The 23672-nt window shown below is 45.2% G+C and overlaps 1 protein-coding gene across 2 annotated transcripts in view; it reads right to left on the bottom strand.

The window, feature by feature from the left end:
* Positions 1-23672, bottom strand: part of Fat2 (FAT atypical cadherin 2) — an 89948-nt gene that overhangs the window by 18891 nt on the left and 47385 nt on the right. For both annotated transcript variants that reach the window (XM_031351603.1, XM_031351604.1), the window contains 10 exons: positions 23326-23536; positions 20714-20853; positions 18915-19196; positions 17607-17817; positions 12765-16820; positions 10462-10658; positions 7326-7479; positions 4041-4274; positions 1145-1528; positions 308-522 (listed from right to left, as the gene is read on the bottom strand). In XM_031351603.1, the coding sequence (XP_031207463.1) occupies positions 308-522; positions 1145-1528; positions 4041-4274; positions 7326-7479; positions 10462-10658; positions 12765-16820; positions 17607-17817; positions 18915-19196; positions 20714-20853; positions 23326-23536 (6084 nt within the window). The remainder of the gene's footprint in view (positions 1-307; positions 523-1144; positions 1529-4040; positions 4275-7325; positions 7480-10461; positions 10659-12764; positions 16821-17606; positions 17818-18914; positions 19197-20713; positions 20854-23325; positions 23537-23672) is intronic.

Below are 23672 nucleotides of genomic sequence, written 5' to 3' on the forward strand. Positions count from 1 at the left end.
TACCCTTCATCCCTGTTTCCCACCCACTGGCACTCCATGTCACTCTGTCTTAGGCATTGGGCCAACATCGGGAATCAACCTCTGTTTTGCTCTCCTGTTGAATATTGCCCTTACCAAATTCCTCTGATAGTAGTATGTGGCATATGTGGCATATTTTTGTTGAGAAACTGCAAATCATGGTCAAGTCTACAGAACACCGGCTTGATAAGCCAAGCTATGCTTATGATGACTAGGAACTCATGAGGGAGTAAAACAAGAGCCACCCCCAGAGGCCACACCCTACAAAAAGTGAAGCTGGGGTCCTTACCGTCAAGATGACATCACCCACAACGGCGTTCTCTAAGACCTTCACAGTGTACAGGTCATGCGTGAATCGAGGGTGGTGTTCATTAACATCAGTGATATTAATCACAATGGTGGTCACATCACTGAGGGAAGAGGAACTCTTCCGGCTGCATTCAATGGACAGGAAGTACTTGGGATGTGTCTCAAAGTCCAGGCTCCCATTGACATACAGGATTCCTGAGGCGAGAAGAGGTGATGGAGGTAAGGCAGTTGGAACTGGAAGGCAGAGGTCTGTCTGAAGGGTTGGGGGAGAGCTCCCGTGCATTGGGGTATGTAGGAAGACTCTGCATGAGATGGAGCAGTGAGATCCTTCCGTGAGTCCCTGTGGGTTTGACTCAGGCTCCATAGTTAGGAGGATTGTTCTGCCTTTCCTCATGATCATAATGGAAAATGCAGGGGCGGCTGGGAGTGGTTTTAGATAGGCAGTGAGCCCTATGCTACCTGAATACTGGATTTCAGCAAGGGTTTGGTATAGGGAAGAAGAGAGGCATGTCGAGCCTCCTTGGGTTTAGTCGAAGTGCTGAGATGAAGAAGCCACCAAGAGGGATAAGTGGATGCATCTCTGATATCCTGGATGAAGTTCTAGGTGAAAATATGGAGAATCACAGCCCTCTCAGGGAAGCTAAGCACACATGGGTGAGGGGATCAACCTATGGGTCTCTTAAGAACTGAGGAATGTGTATATATAATCAAAGGATTAGGAGGCGGGGAGGGGGCTGTGTGGATGGATGCTCCCTGTATGTGAAAAACTAGTATACCCCCACGAAAGAAGGCCTGAGCTGCGCCCTGCCCATCTCACCTGTGTGAGCATCCAGTCGGAACTTCCCCTGCTCATTCCCTCCCGTGATGTGGTAACCAGTCTTCTCTGAGCCCGGACGTGTGAGGGTAGCCAGGTGTAGCACCTCTGTGTCTATTAGAGCATCCTCGGGCACCTGTGTGCTGTGCTCTGCGTTCAGGAAGATGGGAAGGTAGTCCTCCAGGCCTACTACAGAGACTGTAACAGTGCCCAATGTGGACAGTGGTATTGGGGTGCCTAGGTCTGAGGCACGGACCGTGAGCTCCACAGCTGAGCTTGATCTGACCTGCAGAGGCTTCTCCAGGCGAATCACTCCTGAGGTGGCATCAATAGAGAACTGCCCATCAGCAGAGTCCGTCAGTGCATACACCACCTGAGCGTTGGCACCTGCAGAGTCCAGGGGTGAGAGTTACACTGGGTACATCCCACAGCAGGGCTCAGGAGGGCCTCATAAAAGCCAGTGTGCTAGGCAGGGTATGTCAAAAGTGAGAATTTCTCAGGCAGCCGCTCTAAACCCTCCCAAAAAGTCCTTGGGAGGATGATGGGCTCATTCACAAACTAGTTGGCAACTTCCTATGCACCTATAATTAGTGTCAAAGTAAAAGGTTAAGAAAACAGGGCTTATAGGGGGCTTGTTTAATAACGTGCTTGTCACCCCAGCCTGGGGAACCTGAGTTTGATCCCCAGAATGCATGCAAAAGGCAAGACATGGTGATACATGCTCTTAATCTTAGCTCAGGGAGGATGAGACTGGCAGATCTCTGGGGCGTACTGACAAGCCACCCTAGACTAACTGAATAACTCAATGCCAACGAAGGGGCCCTGACTCAAAAAGCAAAATGGATGGCACCCAAGGAATGATATCCAAGGTTGACTTCTGATCTCAACACATACATGTGCACCCACATCATGAACATAAGCGTGTGACAAGCTTCACCGGTCCAGCTTCTCTACCTTTAGATTGACTGTTCACCCTCCCTAGAATATTATGTTTTTTCAAAAATCTTGCCTCCTATAATGATTTAGGGGATATTCAGTTTATATCGCTAGTAGAGTATGATTCTACTTATAATCGTCACCATCACCATCACCATCACCGTCACCATCACCATCGTCTTAAATCAATCTGGCTACTTTGACCTCCAGAGCCTGTTATTGCCTACCCAAATGATCGATGATAAAGTTTGACTTAGGAAAACAGACCACATGGTAGATGCTGTCATTGGTACAATATGGTACAAACATACCACGATGGATCTAATTTATTGCGTGCTATGGTTTGAATGTGAACTTCATAGTTCGTGTTTTGAAAACTCAGCCCCTAGTTCCTGTGTGGCTGATGTCTGGAGATCACTGACACTAGATGAGGTCATGAAAGTGTACCAGAGATGGCATTAGTGGCTTCAAAAGAAGCAGAAGACAGACTCAAGATACCATAGGTATCCTTGGTCTCCATGCAATGCCTTCTGTTAAACTGTTATACAACTGGAAGCTCTCCCCAGCTGCTGGTACCACATTCATTAACTTCCCAACCTCTATAATAGCAAGCCAGATAAGCTTCTACTTTCTTTTTGGTGTGTGTATATTTCTGTGTGTGCAGGTGTGCACCCATGTATGTGCATGCACATCTGGAGGCTTGAGGTCAACCTCATTCATTGAGGTGTCATTTCTCAGGGTCTATTCATGTTGTTTTTCTGAGAGTCCTTAGGAGGGGGGTCTCTCACTGATCTGGGGCTTACTGAGGCAGCTAGGCCAGCTGGCTAGCAAAACCCAAAGATCTTCCTGTCCCCCTCCCCTGTCCAGCATTTGGATTACAGGCACACATCACATCACATCACTATGCCCAGCTTTCATACATGGGTGCTGGGGATGGGGGATCTCAGGTCTTCATGCTTGGCATCAAGCCCTCTACTAAATGAGCATCTCTCTAGGCCTGAACCTCATCAGCTCCTTACCAGTCACCTAGTCCATGGCATTCAATTGCACCGACAGATACCAGACTAAAAGACTTTGCAACTATCACACAGAAGAAAAACAATGAAAACAATACCATTGAAATGAAAATGTAGGCTATTGCGGCTCAGGATATAGCTCAGTGGTTGTGGTTTGAATGTGAAAAGGGATTCTGTAGGTTTGTGTGTCTGAACACTTGATGCTCAGCTTGTAGAGCTGATTTGAAAAGTTGTACAAAGTTTAGAAGGTAGAGTTCCCTAGAGGAAGTAGGTCACTTAGGGCTTTATAGCCTGGTCCCGCTTCCTGAGTGTGGACACAGTGTGATAAGCCACACCCCATGTCTTACTGCCATGGTACATCTATCCCTTCTCAACCCATTAGACAAAATGACCTTTCCCTTCCATAAGCTGTTATAGTCACAGTAACAAGAACAGGAACCGATACAATGGCAGACAGCTTGCTTAGCACATTGGATTCAAACCCTGATACCTAAAAAAAAAGAGTAAAATATTGAAACTGCTTCAACTTTACTGTCTAAAATTTGCTGAAAGGATTTTAATAAGCATAATGGGCTTAGGGCCAAAATTTTCTTTCTTATATAAATGAATGAATTGAATGATATAGTTGTAGATTTCTGATTAACTATTCAAAATGACTTTGAGAAAGAAATGTGTTTAGGCTTCAGGGGCAACATAAAGATTCTTCAGGTCTAAGTGGCAGAGGGGAATGGTTTGTGCCTGCCTCTGAGGCCACTAGGGACACTTGTCACAGCCTCAGGTTTATAGCTGTCCACAGATCTCTTCCACTCTGGAGTATCCGCAGACTCAACAAGGAGTTTTAGTCCAAGCCCATCCCAGAGGACACAGAGACAACTCCTCACCCTAGCTGGACCTAATGTTGAGATGGCTCACCAGCATAGGTGGCCACCAGTCCTGCACATACTCACCCTGATCAGGGTCCCGGGCAAAGACCACAGCCACAGGGGTCTTAACTGTGGTGTTGTCGAAGACAGCCACAGTGCAGTGACTGGGGAAGAACCTTGGGGCATTATCGTTCACATCCTCAATGTGGAGAGTCACCTCTGCCTGGCATGACTGGCCCCCTCCATCTGTAGCCTTAGCGACAAGGTTGTATACATCCTTCTTTTCCCGGTCCAGGACTGTGAGTGTGGTCAGCTCCCCTGCCAGGAGAAATGACAAAGGTTGAGCTTCCCGGAGAGGACATGTGCACCCTCTAGAGAGCTACACTGACTGTGACAGTCTTTGCTTCAGGTTCTATGGCAGCAGAGAGACTGGTCTGTGTACATGCTGTCAGGGAAGACACCCAGCTGCATCCCTAGCACCACCTGCCTTTCTAATTCTCCCATAACACTCCATCATCACCAGTTTAAAGTCACCATTAAGAAGATACAAATAAACCGATTTTTAAAGGCCAGTTAGGCAACTTTTAAAATCATTGATATATATATATACATATATATATATGTATATAGACATATATATACATACATACATATGTGTATATATATATATATGTGTATATATATATACACACACACATATATATATCACCGATTTATATATATCCATGCAGAGAGTATGTGATCTGAGCATTGCTGTCCATGTCCACATATATAGTAGAAACTTTCAATATATTATATATATAACATATAATATGCTATATTATATAAAATATATAAAATAAACATATAAATTTATTATATATTTATATGTAATTTAGATGTGTATATATATATACATATATATATATCCCCCACAGAATAATTAACACAATGATCAAAATACATAATGTATATGTGGATGTGGTCCCACATGCCTTTAATCCCAGTAACTAGGGAGGGAGAGACAGGTATATCTCTGTGAGTTAAACGTCAGTCTCGTCTACATGGTGAGTTCCAGGACAGTCATAGCTTTTTTGAGAAACTGTCTCAAAAAAACAATAAGAAACAAACAAACACATGTATAAAGATATTCTCTGAGGTATTGTTTATAATTGTGGGATACTTAGATCACCCTATATGCTTTTCAAATAGGAATTGATTAATATGGTTTAGTTGTATAGTAAAGTAATATGTGATGGTTAGTTTTAGTTTTCAGTTGTACACAAACTGAATCACCTGAGAAGAGGGTCTCAGTTAGGGGCTATCCACACAAGGTTTGCCTAGGGTCATGTCAGTGGCGGATTTTCTTAAATTAGCTGTGGAGAGACACAGCCTACTGCGGGAGGTACCATTCCCTAGGCAGTGGGTCCTGAACTGTGTAAGAGAGTAGGGGAAGGCTAGCTGAACACAAATGAGCACATTTGCATTCATCTCTCTCTGCTCTTGACTGTAGATTTGCTATGGTCATGTCTATGAGGAATCTTCTTAAATTAACTGTAGAGAGACACAGCGTACTGTGGGAGGTACCATTCTCTAGGCAGGGGGTCCTGAACTGTGTAAGAGAGTGGGGGAAGGCCAGCTGAGCACAAATGAGCACGTATGGACTCATCTCTCTCTGCTCTTGACTGTAGATAGGCTGTGACTGGCTGTTTGTAGTTCCTGCCTTGATGTCCCATAGTGATGGACTGTAACATGGAATGTGAGCTGAAGTAACAAACCTTTCCTTCCCTCATATTCTCTGTGTGGGAGTGCTTTAGCACAGCCAGAGAAATGAAACTAAGAAAGTATAATCAGGAATCACTGAAAACAACTTTACATTCTTCCTTGCAAACACCTGCAAGCAATCACTAAGGGGGAATAGCAAATTATACACCAGATAAACAATTACAGAGAGAATGTGGAGGTGCATGGGAAGGCGAACTGGTTGGATACACCCTGAGTAGGCTTTGGTGAGGGATTATTGTGTAGGCTTTCTGGCTCCAGCTGGATACATACCTATGGTGTTTTTTTTAATTTGTATACTAAGCATGCATCATTTTCATATTCTGGAAAAAAAATGCCCAGTTTGTTTTTCTTTTAAGTCCTCATGGGAAGTTCTGCAGCTGAGCAAACAACAGCAGAGAGAAGACAAGCTTTCCAAATCACTCAGCATGCCGGACTGGGGTCAGAAAGGACACTATGGTCTCTGATCCACCCAGGCAGCTTCCTGGGACATGGCTGTCACTGCCATCCCCCACCTCCCCACCTACCCCTCCCTGCTCAGGAATCTCTGAGTCATCTTTGGGGCTATGAATTCAAGCCAAGGGTTGGCAGCTGGTCCCTGTGCCTGGCTGCCTCCGGCCACCTGCTTCCTACAGCAAGCAGCAGGACAGGGTCTTACCTGGGGGTATGGCTCTTCCCTACCTCTCTCTCCAACAGTCCTCCACAGTACAGCCTTGGCAATGCTATTTGTGGTTTACCCTGGGGTGGGGGGGGCGGGAAGGGCTTCCACTTTCTATCTCTGTTTGGTCCCTTGCTGATCTTGGATAATTTGTCCCATCTACTGAATTCTTCCTCAGCCCAAGTCAGGCTTCCAGGAGCTTTATGGCTTTCAGTGTTTACTGAAGTCTTGGGCATCAGGAACCCAGTTTGCAAAGTGCAGATCTTGAGATTGCGCCGACTTTGGCCCTCACTAGTCTAAACCTTCCATTGGCTCGAAAAGGCATCAGCCCATCTGCCTTCAGAGTGTCATCTTCTGTCCTCTCTCTCTCTCTCTGCTCTGTACACTCAGACATGTGTCCTCTCCCCCAGATAGGACCCTCGAGGACACTCTCCCTCCACCTTCTTTGTCCTTCTCTGCCTTCCCAGTATGCTTGCCCAACTCCCGAGTGAGCTCAAGCCCACACAAAATGGCATTCCCTCAAAGAGGCTTTATTTAACCTGGCTCCTAAGCTTAAGTCAACTTCTGTCAACATTGCTGTCTCCCCTCTGCCCTCCTCCTCCTCTTCTCCCATGTTTGTTTGTTTGGGGGCAGATTTCATATTATATAGCCCAGGCTAGTCTGGAACTCACTATGTAACTCAGGTTGGCCCTAAACTCTCGATACTCCTCACTGAGAGAACTTTCATTGCTCCTAGCTCACCATGCTGCCAGCCACTGACCCAGCAATCACCTTTCCTCTTGGATTATAAAGAACTAGGTCTGAACTCATCCATCCTTTTCTTATGTCCTCAGCTGCTGGTATTTGCTAATGGGTAGACAGGTGGATGAGTAAATTCCTGTTTCAAAGAAGAGCCCACCATGGCACAGGTACAGGTTCTTGGCTTCATCCCACATCTCAGAGAGATTTACCTGTGTGAGGGTCCAGCTTGAATTCCTGAGCCCCGGGTCCATGCAGAGAATATGTGATCTGAGCATTGGTGTCCATGTCCACATCTATGGCAGAAACTTTCAAGATGAAATGTCCGGGGGTGACATCCTCACGGACCTTGCCAGTGTAGAGAAGCTGAAGACAGAAAGGTAAACAGAGGGTGTCAGAGTGCTTAGATCCAGACTTGGGGGACTGAAGAAGGAGAGAGGGCAAGAAATAACTCAAGAGAAAAACATACAGAGACAGGGAGGCAGAGAAGGGAGCAAAGAGGGAGGAGATGGGGTAAAATGAGATACCACCCGGGGTGGCTTATCGGGTAATCCCAGTATTCAGTATTCCAGAAGTAGAGGCAGGAGGATCCAGAGCTCAAGTTCTGGCTTCATAGTAAATTTAAGGCCAGCCTCAGTTACATCATTTTCTGGTTTTATGTTTGTTTTTTTGTTTGTTTTAAAGAGACGTGTAAGGAAAATTAAGATTAAAAGCCAGAGGCCTGGTGAGATGGCTCAGAGGGGAAATATGCTTACCATATAATCCTAAAACCCGAGTTTTATCCCTGGAACCCATAAAGGTAAAAGGAAAAAAATCAACTTCACGCCAGGCAGTGGTGCCTAATGCCTTTAATTCTAGCACTTGGGAGGCAGAGGCAGGCGGATTTCTGAGTTCGAGGCCAGTCTGGTCTACAGAGTAAGTTTCAGGACAGCCAGGATTATACAGAGAAACCCTGTCTCAAAAAAACAAAAAAACAAACAACAACAACAACAAAAAAAACCCAAAAAACACAAAACCGATTTTACCACGTTGTCTTATGAGCCTCAAGTGAACACCCTTCCAACTCCCATCATACATGCAACACAGTGATGATGAATAAGATAATTAGTTTTAAAGCTAGAGGAGAGAGCTGAGGAGATGGCTCAGTGGATAAAGTGTCTATCACAAAACCATGAGGATCTGAGTTTGTATCCCCAGAACCCACATAAAATGTAGGGAGGGGGTGCTCCTGTAACCTCAGCACAGGGGAGGGGTGTTAGAGGTAGGTGGATTCCTCAAGGACACTGAGGTAAGTGGTCTGTCCTGGGAATATGAGCTTCAGGTTTACTGAGCAACCTTGTCTCCAAAAATAAAAATAAAGGTGGAAAGTGATTGAGGAAAGACACCAGATACTGTTGATCTCTGGCCCTTACACACACACACACACACACACACACACACACACACACACACACCATAAAACAAACTAACAACAGCAACAAGTCAGAAGAGGAACGACAGAATAAGTCAGAATATGGCCTACAAGAAGCCACCATTAAGTAGTTCCAGTTCCAGTCCAGGGTTGGAAGGACCCACCATAGCCCACTTGGAGGGGTCATTGGAAGGGATCAGAGGCTGAGGCAAGTTCTGGCAGCAGATGATGCAGAGTCTCAGGCCAAGCCCTGCCGAGCCCCATCCCAGCCTTTGTTGTAAGGCCAGGCTGCCAAGGTCACCTCCCTGCTCAAATTCCCAGACCGGACCACTGGCCTTTAAGGCAGAGCCAGACTTCAGTGGCTTTACCACCTGCCTTGTCCTTCCCTCCCTCCCTCCCTCCCTTCCTCCCTCCCTCCCTCTCTCCCCTGCAGGGCGACTTAGGGCTGGGCCCTGGGAAAGAGCTGGAGCCTCTGAGAACTTGGTGTCTCTTTGATATCCTAGACTCCACCATCATGCCCGACTGGACTGCATGGTACTGGAACTCAGATCTCTTTTCCCCGGATTTGATGAAGCTATGAGCCATCTTGGGAAAGGCTAGGCTGACCTCTCCTGATCCTGGCCTCTCCTAAGATAAGAGAAGAGGGAGTTGGTAACCCTGATCAAATGGAAAAGAGAAAAGAGACGGCCAGCTTTCTCCCCAAGGTGGGGAAAATCTGTCCTTTGGAGATCACTTAAAAATGTGCCTATCTGGACTCCGCGCTTACAAATGCCCCAGGCTCTCTTCTGCTGTGTTCGACGTGATAGAAGAGAGGGATGAAAGAAAAGTGACAGGGTGTACACATTCATGTGTGCTGCATGGTGCCATATGTGCACTTGTGTGTGCAAGTAAGTTAAAGTGTGCACATATGCATGAACATACATGGGGAGAGTTGTATGAAATACATATGAGCATATTGGCAAACGTGGTGAGCAAATGTGGCAGCGGTATACACACACATTATTTTTTTCAGGTATTTGTGGCTATGTGAAGGGGTTATAGCTGACCCTCTGGGCAGATGTGTATTTGTATGTATAAGTATACATTGATGTGTCTACCATGACTGGCTAGACTTTCAGTAGACATGAGTTGTTCTAACTTGAGATGTTATAAAATTAAAATGTTTATAGTTTAAGGTTTTTTTTGTTTTCTTTTGTTTTGTTTGTTTTTGTTGTTGTTGTTGTTGTTGTTTTTGAGGCAAAGTCTCTCTGTGCCTTGGCTGTCCTGAAACTCACTCTGTAGACAAGGCTGGCCTCGAATTCACAGAGATCTGCTTGCCTCCGCCTCTCAAGTACTGGGATTAAAAGCATGTGCCACCACATCTGGCCAGTTTAAAGATTTATTGTTTCTTTTTTTTTTTTAAGCAAAATTTGGAATAATGGAAATTCTTCTAAATGTTAAGAATCAGTTATTGTTTTTTAAAATACATTTAAAGGTAAAACTGTCTATTTTACTGCATTTGTGTGTGCATATGTGTGTGCATGTGTATGTTCATATGTGTTCCATAGATTATGTGCAGCAGTCAGAGGACAACTTTCAAGAGTTGGACCTCTTCTTGTACCATGTGTGTCCTGGGGATCAAACTTAGGTTGTCAGGCTTGGCAACAGGTGGGCCCGCTTCATCTGGGTCTGTGTTGCAGAGACGTGGCCTTTGTATGATGTGCAAAGAGACTGGTTTCACTACAGTTCCTAAAGAGTTTGCTGTATTGATGTGCCTGAAAGCAAGAAGTTGCCAAGAATGGTTCCTGTCTATGGGCACCAGTCTAAGGTCTATTCAGAAGATACCAAGAGAGGTGGACAGTAACGGCCAATGAGGGTTTATCTCTATTCAGGAAAATAGAGACTTTCTCCCAACCTTCCATGCCTCCATTTCCCGAGACAATACTCTGAGGGCTCACCTGTGAGCACTGCGGGCTGTTATCATTGATGTCCAGGACGAAGACCTCCACTGGAACTGAAGCCTGGAACTTGCCATCTGATGCTGTGATTCTGAGTAGATACTTGGCGATGTGCTCACGGTCCAGAGTCTTCCTTGAGGAGATCCTCCATTCATCCCCAACTTGACTGATGCTAAACTGACCCAGGGGGTCTCCCTCTAAAAAGGAGGGATGCAGCTATCAGGAACCAAGAACAGGAATGAACTGGGCTCTGTGTCCTAGGTGGCTGCACCCTTTCTCCTTCAGGGTTACTGGGGAAGGCAGAATTTTCATCCCTGAACTGGGGACCCATGATTCTATATTGAGTCTATTTTTGCAAAGTTAGGAAGCCTCTCCCGGCTTTCAAGTGAGATGATTACTACAAGAAGTACAAATGTGGCTGATAGGAGGGATGAGGCTCCTATTTCTTGTGATTGAGAAGGCATTGAGAGAAGTCAGAGGGAGCAAATTCTAGATATGTGTGAGGAATGTCCAGGCTCTGCTATGATGCTTCAGCAGAGCAGGAGAAGAGTTCAACAACGTTAACTCTACAGTTTAATACACAACTAAAGGCACACACTAAGTGAAGGGCATGTGATCATCTCCCAACAAGGGTGTGGAAAGGTGAAGCCTCCCCCAGATGCTAAGATTTTCCCATAATTCTGTTCTTATAAGAACTGACTGCCACCCTCCAGTATTCTAGGCATTTTAAGACTGGTATTTTCAAGTGTCTGATATCACATTCTTTGTTTGTTTGTTTGTTTGTTTGTTGTTTTTGTTTTTGTTTTTGTTTTTTTGAGACAGGGTTTCTCTGTGTAGCCATGGCTATCCTGGAACTCACTCTGTAGACCAGGCTGGCCTCGAACTCAGAAATCCACCTGCCTCTGCCTCCCAAGTACTGGGATTAAAGGCATGTGCCACCACCGCCCGGCCTGATATCACATTCTTGACTATTTCAAGTGGTTCTGACCTAGTCTGTCTCAGGGAGTCTGAGGTTCTCAGTTGGAACTTCAGCCTCATGAATGCGTCCCTCAACAGCTGTATTGGCAAAATGAGCCATGTTTATGGAACAGGGCGGGGAACATAATGCTGGGGATGAGAAAGAAAAAGGGTCATTTTGTGTGAAGGTTTATCTTCATTTTCATCTTGGCTGAATCTAGAATCACCCAGGGAATACCCCTCTGTGTGTGTTTGTGAGGGCATTTCCAGAGAGGTTTAAGTGGGGATGGGAAACCAGCCCTTAACGTGGGCAGCACCAGCCCATGCGCTGTTTGCCTGGATTGAGTAAAAAAGAACGTAAGTGGAAAGTCAACATTTGTCTCACTGGATACAGTGTGATCAGATGCCTCCCATTCTGCTGTCATGTCTTCTGCCACAGTGGATTACATCCCTTTTTAGGCCAGGAGCCAAGATAAGCCTGTCCTTACTCCTGTTGCTTTGATCAGGTATTTTTGCCATAGTAATGAGGGATGTGACTAATATTCTCTGGGTGAAGAACCCTCCCTCAAACTTGCCCTGGGCATGACACAAATACAGGCATGAAAACAGACAGCTTCCAGAATTTTTATGAGTCACAAGGGCTGCATATCTCAGCACCCCTAGAAAACAGCCAACAATAGTGTGGTGGTTTGAATGAGAACAGCCTCATAGGATCATATACTTGGATGTTTAGTCAGGAAGTGGAAATGTTTGGGAAGGATTAGGAGGTGTGGCTTTATTGGATGTTCTGTGTCATGGGGCCAGGTTTGCTTTGAGATTTCAAACACTCACACCAGGCCCAGTCTCTCTATGCTTGCTACCTGCAGATCAGAGTGTAAAGCTCTCAGTTATTGCTCCAGTGCTGTGCTGTCTGCTTTACAGCATAACAATCATGGACTAACTCTCTGAAACTGTAAGCAAGCCCCCAGTTAAATGTTTTCTTTTATAGGAGTTGCCTTAGTCATTGTGTTTCTGTACAGCAATAGAGTAGTAACCAAGACAAGCAGGTATAGCATGCTCCTTTGATTCCATCTCCTCACCTAAAAGAATAATAATTACCTCTTTGCAAAGTACATCCTAATTTATAGGCAGCTTTAGGACTTTCCCCCTGTTGAGTTTTCTCAGTATCTCTGTAAGGTGAGTGAGAACAGACATGCCAAATGTCTGAATGGAACCACTGAGATCATAGGGGAACAAGTGATCCTAGGGGATCAAGTGACTAAACATGTCACCTTCATCTCAGAGTGCTTCCTGCTAGACTTTGTCAATATCTCCCAATGCCTCTAATCCATGATAAGCATCCTTACCTGTGATATAGCAGGTGACCTGCCTATTCTGCTCAGAGATGTCAGCATCCAACGTCTTCAGAGTAGCCACAAGTTCACCAGGCTCATTGTTCTCCACCACAGAGCCTCTATAGTCTTCGGAAGCAAACCGAGGGGGGTTGTCATTCTCATCTGTGATGGATACCTCAACCAGGGCCTGAGAAGACAGCTGGATGGTCTGTCCATGGTCAAAGGCCACCACATAGAAACGGTAAGTCTGCTGAATCTCGCAGTCAAGCTCTTGGAGTGTGGTGATCCAGCCACTCTCACTGTCAACAGCAAAGAGTTCATGGATGTTGCTTCCAGGCTCCACTGACAGCCTGTAGCTCACCTGTCCATCATTTCCAGTGTCCTGGTCATTGGCAGTCACCTGAATGACTGTGGTTCCTCCTGGCATATTCTCAGTGAGGAAAGCCTTATATGGATCAGCCTCGAATACAGGCCTATTGTCATTGACATCTTCCACTTGAATGTTGACAGAGACCAATGACACTAATTCAGTATCCTCATGAGGGCAATGTGCCATCAGGTCAATCTGGTACCATTTAGTGGACTCATGGTCCATGGCTTTCCTCACCTTTAGGACTCCGGTGTCTTGGTCCAAGGAGAAGACATCATCGCTGTTGCTCTCTGGAGTGGTACCCTGAACCAGACTGTAGATGATTGGATCTTGAGCAGCTACTGCTTTCACAGACCCAATTTCAGAACCTTCTGGAAGGTCTTCAGATGCAGAAAAAGTATACAGAGGCTCAGAAAACTTGGGCAAAGGGACTTCATTAGGAACCACCTGCAGTCGTACTGGTACCAGAGAGTCCCAATGAGGAGGACCACCATCCTGGGCTTTGATGTTGAAGTCAACAGCCCTGTTTTCTAGTCCCACCAGGCTCTCCTTCACCTTGACCACACCAGTGGTTGGGTTGACTTCAATGATCTCCTCTGCAAGGTCCTCAGTCGAGTCTACTGAATAGGTAACATCTGCATTCCGACCTTCGTCTGCATCATAAGCCAGTACCTGGATGATGGGGGAGTCTCTGCTGACATTGGATGGGATGGACACAGTGTACCTGGATGCTTTGAATTGCGGGGCATTGTCATTTTCATCAGTGAGAATGATCTTCACAGTGCAGAAGGCCACTTTCCCTCCTCCATCCCTTGCCATGACCTTAATAGCAATCACCCTTTCCGTTGAGTTTTCCCGGTCCAGTTTCTGCAGGGTGGTGATCTGACCACTGGGATTTATAAAGAACCTTTCCCCAGCTAGTTTGTTGATGATGGTGTAGTCCACCGTACCATAGGGACCACTGTCTTTGTCTATGGCTAGCAACTCAATCACCTTAGTCCCCACTTTTGCATTCTCAGCTAATTCGGCTTCATAGACATTTTGCTGGAACTCTGGGCTGTACTTGTTGGCATTGGTAGTGTTGATATATACTGGCACCGTTGCTTGGAAGACCCCATCAGAAGCACCTACCCTCAACTTGTAAGATGAGTCCAGCTGCTTTTTGCAAAGGTTGAACATAGAAATGATTCCTGATGTGCTATTGATGGAGAAGTGTCGGTCCTGGTTGCCAGAAAGAATCAGGTACTCCAGGTGGGAGGTGTCCCCGATATCGGGGTCAAGAGCTTGAACTTTTAGAACTAAGTGACCACAGGTTGCTAGTTCACTGACATTGGCTTCGTACTGAGGTTCTCTGAACTCTGGGGGGTTGTCATTGATGTCCGACACATTGACAACCACAACTGTTTCACCAGTGAGTGGGGGATCTCCCCTATCCGTGGCCCTGACCTTCACGCGAAAGTGTTGGTGAGCCTCATAGTCCAGCTCTTGGATGGTGAACATCTCCCCCGTGCTCCCATTGATCCAGAAGAACTTAGAAACATCTGAGCCATCCTCTATAATCTGATAGGAGACATCTTGGTTTTGTCCTGAGTCTTGATCAGAAGCCAACAGTTGGATTACGGGAGTCTGAGCAGGTGAGCCCTCGGAAACTGAAGTAGTATATACCAACTGGGAAAAGGTGGGAGGGTTATCATTGATGTCCTCAACTAAGACTTCCACTGTGGCCTCAGAAAAGGACCCCAGAGCTGTGTCTGTGGCTCTCACTGTGAACACATGTTTGTTCTTAGACTCATAGTCCAGAGGTCCTGTCACCGTAAGGACGCCAGTTTTAAAGTCTGTCGTAAACAACATCAAAGGCTCTTCCTCTACAATGTTGTAGATGAGCCTCAGGCCCTCTGGACTCCGGGCCTGTGTGTGGAGAATTGGGGTATAGAGTGTGATATTTTCAGGGACTCTCACTTTGTAGTATGGACTTTGAAACAATGGGTTGGATTTATTTCTGACAGTAACGTGTACCTCTACCTCAGTTTGGAGGGGTGGAGTACCTGCATCCCGAGCAATGACTCTGAGGTGATACTTATTCAAAGCTTGATAATCAAAGGGCTTCTTGAGCGATATGTCCCCAACATAGGGGTCAATCCGGAAATAGGCATAATCTTCTGCAAACCCATATGTGACAGTCCCATTGGCTCCCAAATCCTTATCAGTGGCAGATACCTGAAACAGGACATCTCCGGGTTCAGTGCCATCTTGGATGACTGTATAATAGGGCAGATGTTGAAACTCAGGGGTGTTGTCATTGACATCTTCAACAGAGACTCTGACAAGAGCCTGAGCCACCCGCTGAGGGACCCGGTTATCCCTCACTTCCACTACCACTTCGTGAGTGTCCTGCTGCTCCCGATCAAGTGTCACTCCTCTGGTTTGCAGCACACCTGCTGACTTGACCATGTGAAATAAGTCTGTGCCATTCAAGAGGAAGTAGGAAAGGGTGTCATTCAAATGGTTTCCATGGACACCAAGAATCACCAGTGCCTTTCTGTGTGGTGTATTCTCCATCACTCTTGCCCTGTAGATATCCTGATCAAACTGTAAGCTTCTATCAAGGGCTTGGGTCAAAGATATTTTTACCAATGCCGTATCTTTATACAGACCATCAAAAGCCATAATACTGAGCTTTAGAAGCCTCAGAGCAGCAGGATTAACCACGGATATTTGGCCCGTGATTGGGTGAATGGTAACAGCTTCCTCAGCGTTGCTAGTTTTGATGCTATAGGTGACGTTTGAGTCATTATCTTCAGCCTGCACTGTGAAGAGCTCCATGCCAGGGTGAATGGGCTCCACCACTGTCACTTCGTATATCTGCTCTGAGAACCTGGGGGGTAAGTCATTCACATCTCGGACATGAATGGTGACCTTGGCAGATCTGGGTGCAAATAAGATGGGTGTCCCTTGGTCATGGACATAGATGTTGAACTGGAACAAGGGTGTATTCTCATAATCCAGCTCTGATGTGATAGATAGGGTCCCCATGCTGGGGTCAATTTTGAAAAACTTTAAGGCCTCTGGTTCCAAGATCTTATAGACCAACAAGGAGTTAGCTTCCTGGTCACTGTCTGAGGCACGGATCACTAAGGGGCTGTTGTCTTCATCCAGGATCAGGCTGTGCAGAGGAGCTGCCTCACTGACGTGCCCCACGAAAGTTGACTTTAGGAATGCAGGAGCGTTATCATTCTCATCAATGATGTAGACAAGCGCCACCACCTCCGTGAACACTCCAGCCATGTTACTGCCTCGGATTTTCAGTTGGTATGATGAGACTTTCTCATGGTCTAAGCGTTTCTGAGTGGAGATGAGGCCAGAATAGGAGTTCATAGAGAATACACTGTTCTTGTTCCCCTCTCTTAACTCATAGGTGACTTCAGAGGAGCTGGCAGCAGAGATAAGGAGGATCGGGGAGCCAATGGGAACCGATTCTGGAATCTCTATGAAGTACTCATCTTTTGAAAAAACGGGAGCACTGCTGTCGGAGGGGTGAACATGAATGACCACCATAGCCAGGTCATGCCGCCGTGGGGAGCCTTGGTCTTCCGCCTTCACGGTTAATGCGTGCCTATTGAGATGGATGTGATCAAGTCTCTGGGCTACTGTGATGATGCCCAGGAGAGAGTCAATGTTGAAGAAACCTTCACTGTTTCCTGAAAGAGAGAACAGGACAAACTGAAGTTGCCACACCCTCAGGAGACACCAACCAGGCTTCTTAGGTCAGTCAAGAGGCCATGGCACCAAGCAGGGACAGGATACAATTGACATCACAGTCACCCTGGATTTAGTATATCATGGCTAGAGCAAATGCACGCTACACAGTTCTGAATGTCACCCTATATAGTTGCTGTCTAAACAGAAGTGTCAGGCATTAGAAAGTCTCTAGGATACAACTTGAACTAGAAACCAAAGCCATCATCCATAAGCATTTGAAGCCAAGAAATGGGACTTACACTGTGCAAGGAAAGCATGCTTCACCCTGAAGTTCACTGGTACCTTTGGTAGGAAGAACTTCAGTTGTATAGTAGAGCATTCAGAGGCATCCCTTGACTTGCTTTTGATAACTCCACTTACATACTTATAAGGTGGGTCTGCAAACATGGAGTTAGGCTGCCAACACTGACAGGGAATTTAAAATCCCTTCTCACACATGTACGTGAAGTCAGTTCATCCTAACACATTTACAGGCTCTATAAACACTTTCCACATGCTCATGGTGGCTTGTATTGTATTATTCATAAATTTCTCCATAACTTTAGAGTACTTTTGCTATTGGTACTACCATTTTTTGAATTACTTTGACACATGGAATGTTCTAGAATGGCCGTCTGTCACTGCTTAGAGAGCTGGTACTTGAGTAATCTGTAAAGTCATGCCTCTACTGCTGATCCTCACCCCAGCCCTTGTGTAATTCCTTAAGCTCACAACCAGGTCCTCACCTTTTAGGAAGGAATAGTGGACTTCAGCGTTGGCTCCCCGGTCAGCATCCACAGCTCGGACCTGCAGTAGCTCAGTGCCAGGGGCTGTGGTGTCAGGAACACTTGCCTCATAACGAGGTTGAGTGAAGTGAGGTGAGTGGAGATTTCTATCCTCCACATGAATAGTCACCCACACGAAGTTCCTCTTGATGGGCATCTCTTGGTCTCGCACCTAACACAGGGTTTAGAAGAGTACACGGCAAACAGAATTGAAGGAGGTAGGGTCAGAGTCAGGTAAAAGAGATGGAATGCTAATGAACAGGCTGCTCAACTTCTGTGGACTTCTTTAAGTCTTTCTCCAATCTATTGTTTTTGTAAATGTTTCATTATCCATTGTTTGGCTTAGCCATTCCTGTAGATGATTCCACTTTAGGAGAAAGGCATAACAAGCAGAACACAGCAGATCTCAAGACTACGAGTTCTTCGAGGGACTAACCCATTCAAGTGTTCTATGTAGATTTGGGAAAGACTGAACTAAATGAAGTCAAAGGACTGCCTTGGTGGCAGGACATCTCAAATCCTTCCATGTACACTAATATTCCCCAAGGATAATAAATTAGCATGTAAGAATCCTGACTCCAGTGGGCTGAAGAGATAGCTCAGCAGTTAAGAGTACTGGCTGGTCTTCAGTTCCCAGGAACCACGTGGTGGCTCACAGCTATCTGTAATTGGATGCAATACCCTCTTCTGGTGTGTCTAAAGGCAACTACAGTGTGCTCATATAAATAAAATAAATGAATCTAAAAAAAAAAAAAAAAAAAAAAAAAAAAAAAAAAAAAAAAAAAAAAAAGAATCCTGACCCTAAAACAGACAGTCAAATCCTGACTCCAGCTTTCTCATAAATAATTGTATGGTGGTTTGCAATTTTTTCCTTCTTCTATCTACCTGATGCAAGCCTACTGTGGTTTAAATGTGAAATGACCCCATTGGTGTGTGTATTTGAATACTTGGTACCTAGATTGGGAAGTTTATGGGAGCTTTAAGAGGTGAAGGCTTACTGGAGAAAGTGGGTCATTGGGAGTGGGTCTTGAGGGTTTATAGCTTGACCTCACTTCCTGTTCACTCTCTTTCCTGAGTGTGGATGAATGTGAGTGGCCAGTCGTCTGCTTCTTCTGCCCTGCCCTCCCTGCCTGCTGCCGTGTCTTCTTCTCCATGATGGACTGAAGCTTTCTGGAACTTTCTCTCTGAAGTTGTTTATGTCAGGGTGTTTCAAAACAGCAATGAGAAAGTAACTAAGATTCCATCTTTTCTGTTGCTGTGTTTACTCACCATAACAGTCAGTATGTGCTGAGAGGGCCCAGAGTACAGGTCCAGTGTCCCCACTGTCACCAACACTCCACTGCTTGGATCCAGCTGGAAGAGGCTGGCACTTCCAGGGTCCTGGCTGCTGTGGATGGTATAGATGAGGCCCTTGCCATGGTCTTGATCTGTGGCTTGGACTCGGAGGAGTTCAACCCCAGGCAATGTGTCCTGGGGGACCTTGATGTCATAGTGATCCTGCAGGAACTGAGGCCTGTGGTGGTTGATGTTGGCAATCATAAAGATGTGGACCTGGGAGGGGGCCAAGAAGCAAAGAGGTAAATTGTGACCTACAATGGCACAGGAATGGTGTTTGCTGGAACTTCATGGTCCCATCCATGTTGTCAGTGTCTGGAAAGCAGCTGCCTTTCTAACCAGTAAATAGCTACTGAGATGTGGTAATATTTCAAACTAACAAGCTTTCAGATACCAGATTACCCAGTAGATTTTTTTTCTTTTTTTAAGACAGGGTTTCTATGTAGTGCTGCCTGTCATGGAATTTGCTCTGTAGACCAGCTAGCCTCAACTCAGAGATCCACCTGCCTCTGCTTCTTACCTGGATTAAAGGCACATACCACTAGGTCCAGCTTGCCACTGATCGTGTGTGTGTGTGTGTGTGTGTGTGTGTGTGTGTGTGTGTGTGCGTGTGCGTGTGCGTGTGTGTGTGTGATGGACATGGTGTTGCTCACCTGTAATCTCAATACGTGGGAGTCTGAGGCAGACTGTAGTGTTGGGCTACATGGTGAGTTCCAGGCCAACCTGATCTACAGAGTAAGTCCTTGTAGTGGTTAGTGTTGTCAACTTGACACAAACAAGAATCGCCTGGGAAGGGACTCTTGAGGTGTTGTCTAGATTAGTTGGCCTGTAGACATATCTGTGAGGGGTTCCCTTGATTACATTAATTAAAATAGAAAGACCCATCCAACTCTGCACCATTCTCTAGGTAAGGGTAATAGTACAGAAATAGTAGAGAAAGCAAGCAAAGTCTAGCACGCATGTGTGAACCCATTGCTTTTTACTCTTGACTCGGATATAATGTGAGCAGCTGCTTCAAGTCCCTGCAGCCTGAGCTCCCTGCCCTGAAGAACTGTGACCTGGAACTTTGAGCCAAATCAACCCCTTCTTTCTTAAGTTGCTTTTGTCAGGGTATCTTATCAGATCAATAGCCAGAGACCCTGCCTAAAAAAACAAACAGAACAATTTCATTGGGCTACTTCTTCAAGCAAAATGTGTAAAATTCCAGTATCTGAAGTGGCTTTACTTTATAATAGTCAGAGCAAAAACGGAGATGCTCATGATGCATCATTCCTCATACCCACTGTAGCCCTTAGGGCAGACTATCTTTAATTAAAACTGTTTGCATAAATTCCAACACTGTATGGAGATGTATAACATGGAAAGGGATTTTCTCACAGCTACAGAAATGGAATTAAACTGGTAGCCAGAATGTAGATTCCAACCTCATTATTATTATTATTATTATTATTATTATTATTATTATTATTATTATTATTTTGGTTTTTCAAGACAGGGTTTCTCTGTGTAGCCCTGGCTGTCCTGGAACTCACTTTTGTAGACCAGGCTGCCTTGAACTCAGAAATCTGCCTTCCTCTGTCTCCCAAGTGCTGGGATTAAAGGCATGCGCCAACCCTGCCCGACCTCAATATTCTTTAAGGAATCTCACACCAATAGAAAGCCTTTGATAGCCTTACTACAAGTTCACCTCTAATCTCCTCCCAAGTCAGGGGCTCTTGACTAAGGCCTCTCACCTGGGTGGCAATGGTGTGGAACCCATCTGTCACCTCCACAGTCAAGTTATAGCTCGACGTTCTCCTCTTATCAAGAGGTCTGGCTATCACAATGCTCCCCGTGGTCTTCTCAATGTCAAAGTCCATGTCCTTATCCCCATCTGGAGAAGGGAAAGAAGCAGATATGATGTCAGTGAATTAGGCAACCAACCTGGATTTGGCCACAGACCTAAAACACTGGGTAGGTGGCAACCTTGGCTGATTTTGTCCAACGAAGGGGCTGAATCAGAGAGTCTAAGACTGTTCGGGAATGGTAGCTATCTGGTGACAGACTAGAGTATATTTCCTTAGGAGAGAAAAAAAGATGTTGCACTATTTGTCCAATTATCAAATAATCTAGAGAAACACAGATCTGTGAGGGATGAAGTGTCCTGTGGGGAAAAAAACAAAAGCTGCTGTAGAACGTAGTCTGCTTCTGGGATTTTTATGGCTTGAACCTGTAGTGTGCCCTCCCACAGGCTCATGATTTGAATGTCTGCTCCTCAGATGGTAGCACGCTTTTGGGGGTGTGTGGAAACTTAGGAGCTGGGTCCTTGGGAGAATCCCTGGGTACTTCTTGTCTCACTTGTTTCTTGGTCAGCCATAAAGTGAAGAACAGCCCTGCACCACACATTCCTGTTGCCATAATGTTCTGCATGGACCCATGATGCTCTGGCTTAATGTGTGGACCTAAGCCATCGTGGGCTGAAAACTCAAAAACCATGAGCCAAAACAACTCATTCAGAGATCTTTATCACAACCAGAAAGCGACTGACCCAGAGACTAAGATACACACGGGGACGACGGAGCCAGACTCATAGCATCATTGTAGACCTTGCAAGGACAAGTGAAAACTAGTCTGTGCAACAAGAGGAAGTTGATTTTTTAAAAGAATTCAGATGGAAAGGTTTAAGGGGTGGAGCAGGAAGATAGGGGTCAGGGTTAGCTAAAGACTAAACGTGAGAAATGCCAGGAGGACTGGAGAGGTGACTCAGTGATTGAGCATGCTTGCTGTTCTTCCAGAGGACCCAAGTTCAGTTCCTGGCACTCATGTTGAGTGTCTTACAAATGTCTATAACTCCAATTCAGGAGTTAGAGGCCAAATGGCTTCTGCAGGCATCCACACTCACATCGCACATCCACAATAGACACACAAAATTCAAAATTAAAAGATTCTTAAATAAAAGAAAAAGCCAAAATTGAATGTTTTAAAAAGAGTATGTGAAGTTGGGAGGAAGGTGTGTTGGGGAGTTGGAAAGGGGAGGATTCATCAAGATACTATAGATACATGTATGAGATCTGCAAAGAAAAAATTTTAAAGCATTAAAGGTAGCAAATAAATAAATAAGCTATGTAGCATGAAGCTCTTTAAATATCTACTAAACAGAATTCTGTTTCATTATGCAAAAATATGTTCACAATACATTATATATAAAATACAAAATAATATTTTAATATAGCCCCGTGTGTACACATGAGTGTTCATAAAGAAACACATCAACATTACAACAATGAATTATATTTGGATTGGTAGGACTTTCAGTGATATTTGTTTCTTCTCTACACACATTTCTGTCTCCTAAATGTTATTTTGGTTCATGCATTAATTACACATTGAAGAAAAAAATCCCACACAATTAAAAGAGCTGAGAATAAGAACTGGAAGTCTAAGAAGAAGTCAAGGATCTTGGGCCAAGTGGATATCCTATTCTGCCTCCAACCCAGACTGGAATCTGCTGCAGCAGGACTCTGCAGTCCAGGCAATGCTGAAATGGCAATATTAAAATTTAAAATCTTTGGATAGATATCAGAGAGTCTACAAAAGCCCAACAAACCTTTACATTTATACATAGGTTTACATTTATGAGTGGTCACGTGTGTATACACATTACTGAAAAGGATACCTAAGCATTCCTCAATTTCCTAGAGGGTTCTATGACCCTCAGATATTTTGTTTGTTTTGTTTTAAATACATGAAGAGCAAAACCTTGACAGAAAGAAATGCTACACCCATCAGAGCCTGGATCCAAGAGCCACTTAGAATGACAAGGAGCATGGGTGGAGTCAGGATGTGGATCCCTAACAGAGCATACGGCCTTGATTTCAATCTCATGTAGATACACTTACATGCACATGTGCTCATGCATGCATGGGCATACACACACACACACACACACACACACACACACACACACACACACACACACGAATAGAACTTAGGACAGGCATGGGGAAAATGGCCCCATGCTAACCTTGGGCTCAATCAGCACAATTCTGCCCTAACTTGATGCTTTCTCTCTGGGTCTCTCTCAACTATTCATCTAAGATCTCCTAGGCATTTGGTATAACTAGGGTCCACCTAGTTATTATCATGATATTATTAATATCACAAATAATCAAGCAGAGGTCTTAACTAAAAGAGAAGAGGCCTGGCAGATGTGTTCTTCCTTCTACCCAATGTCCCAGAAAAGCGGAGAAGAGGTGATCGGAAGAAGAAAAAGAGGGTTTGTAGTGGAGCATGTCCTTAAGAGGGATAAGGTATTGAATCAGGTGGGGATATAAAAATAGAGGGATTTTTTCTCCTTGGTCCTCACCTGAGATGTGGAACCAGAAGAGGCCAGGCCGTCCCTCTACACTGATGACTCCCACCATGTGGTTCACTGGGTCTGTCTCCATGACTGTAAAGCTGTAGTGGGACTCATCAAAGGACAGTGGGATGGAGGATGGCCGAGGCTGGGGAATCCATTCGATGTGTAGCCGGACACTGGTGGAGAATGCTGGCTGCCCACTGTCTGTTGCCTTGATCTAAGAAAATACCAAAAGCCCAGTGAGTCATCATGGGAGTGGCCTTCTACTCACTCACCCACTGGACACACACTTGAGGGATGATGATAAGGCAGGAGATCTGTTGGTTATTAGGCAAACACTTGAGGCCTATATT

This window comes from Mastomys coucha, unplaced genomic scaffold, assembly GCF_008632895.1.
Source record: "Mastomys coucha isolate ucsf_1 unplaced genomic scaffold, UCSF_Mcou_1 pScaffold5, whole genome shotgun sequence".
Classification (NCBI taxonomy): Eukaryota; Metazoa; Chordata; class Mammalia; order Rodentia; family Muridae; genus Mastomys; species Mastomys coucha.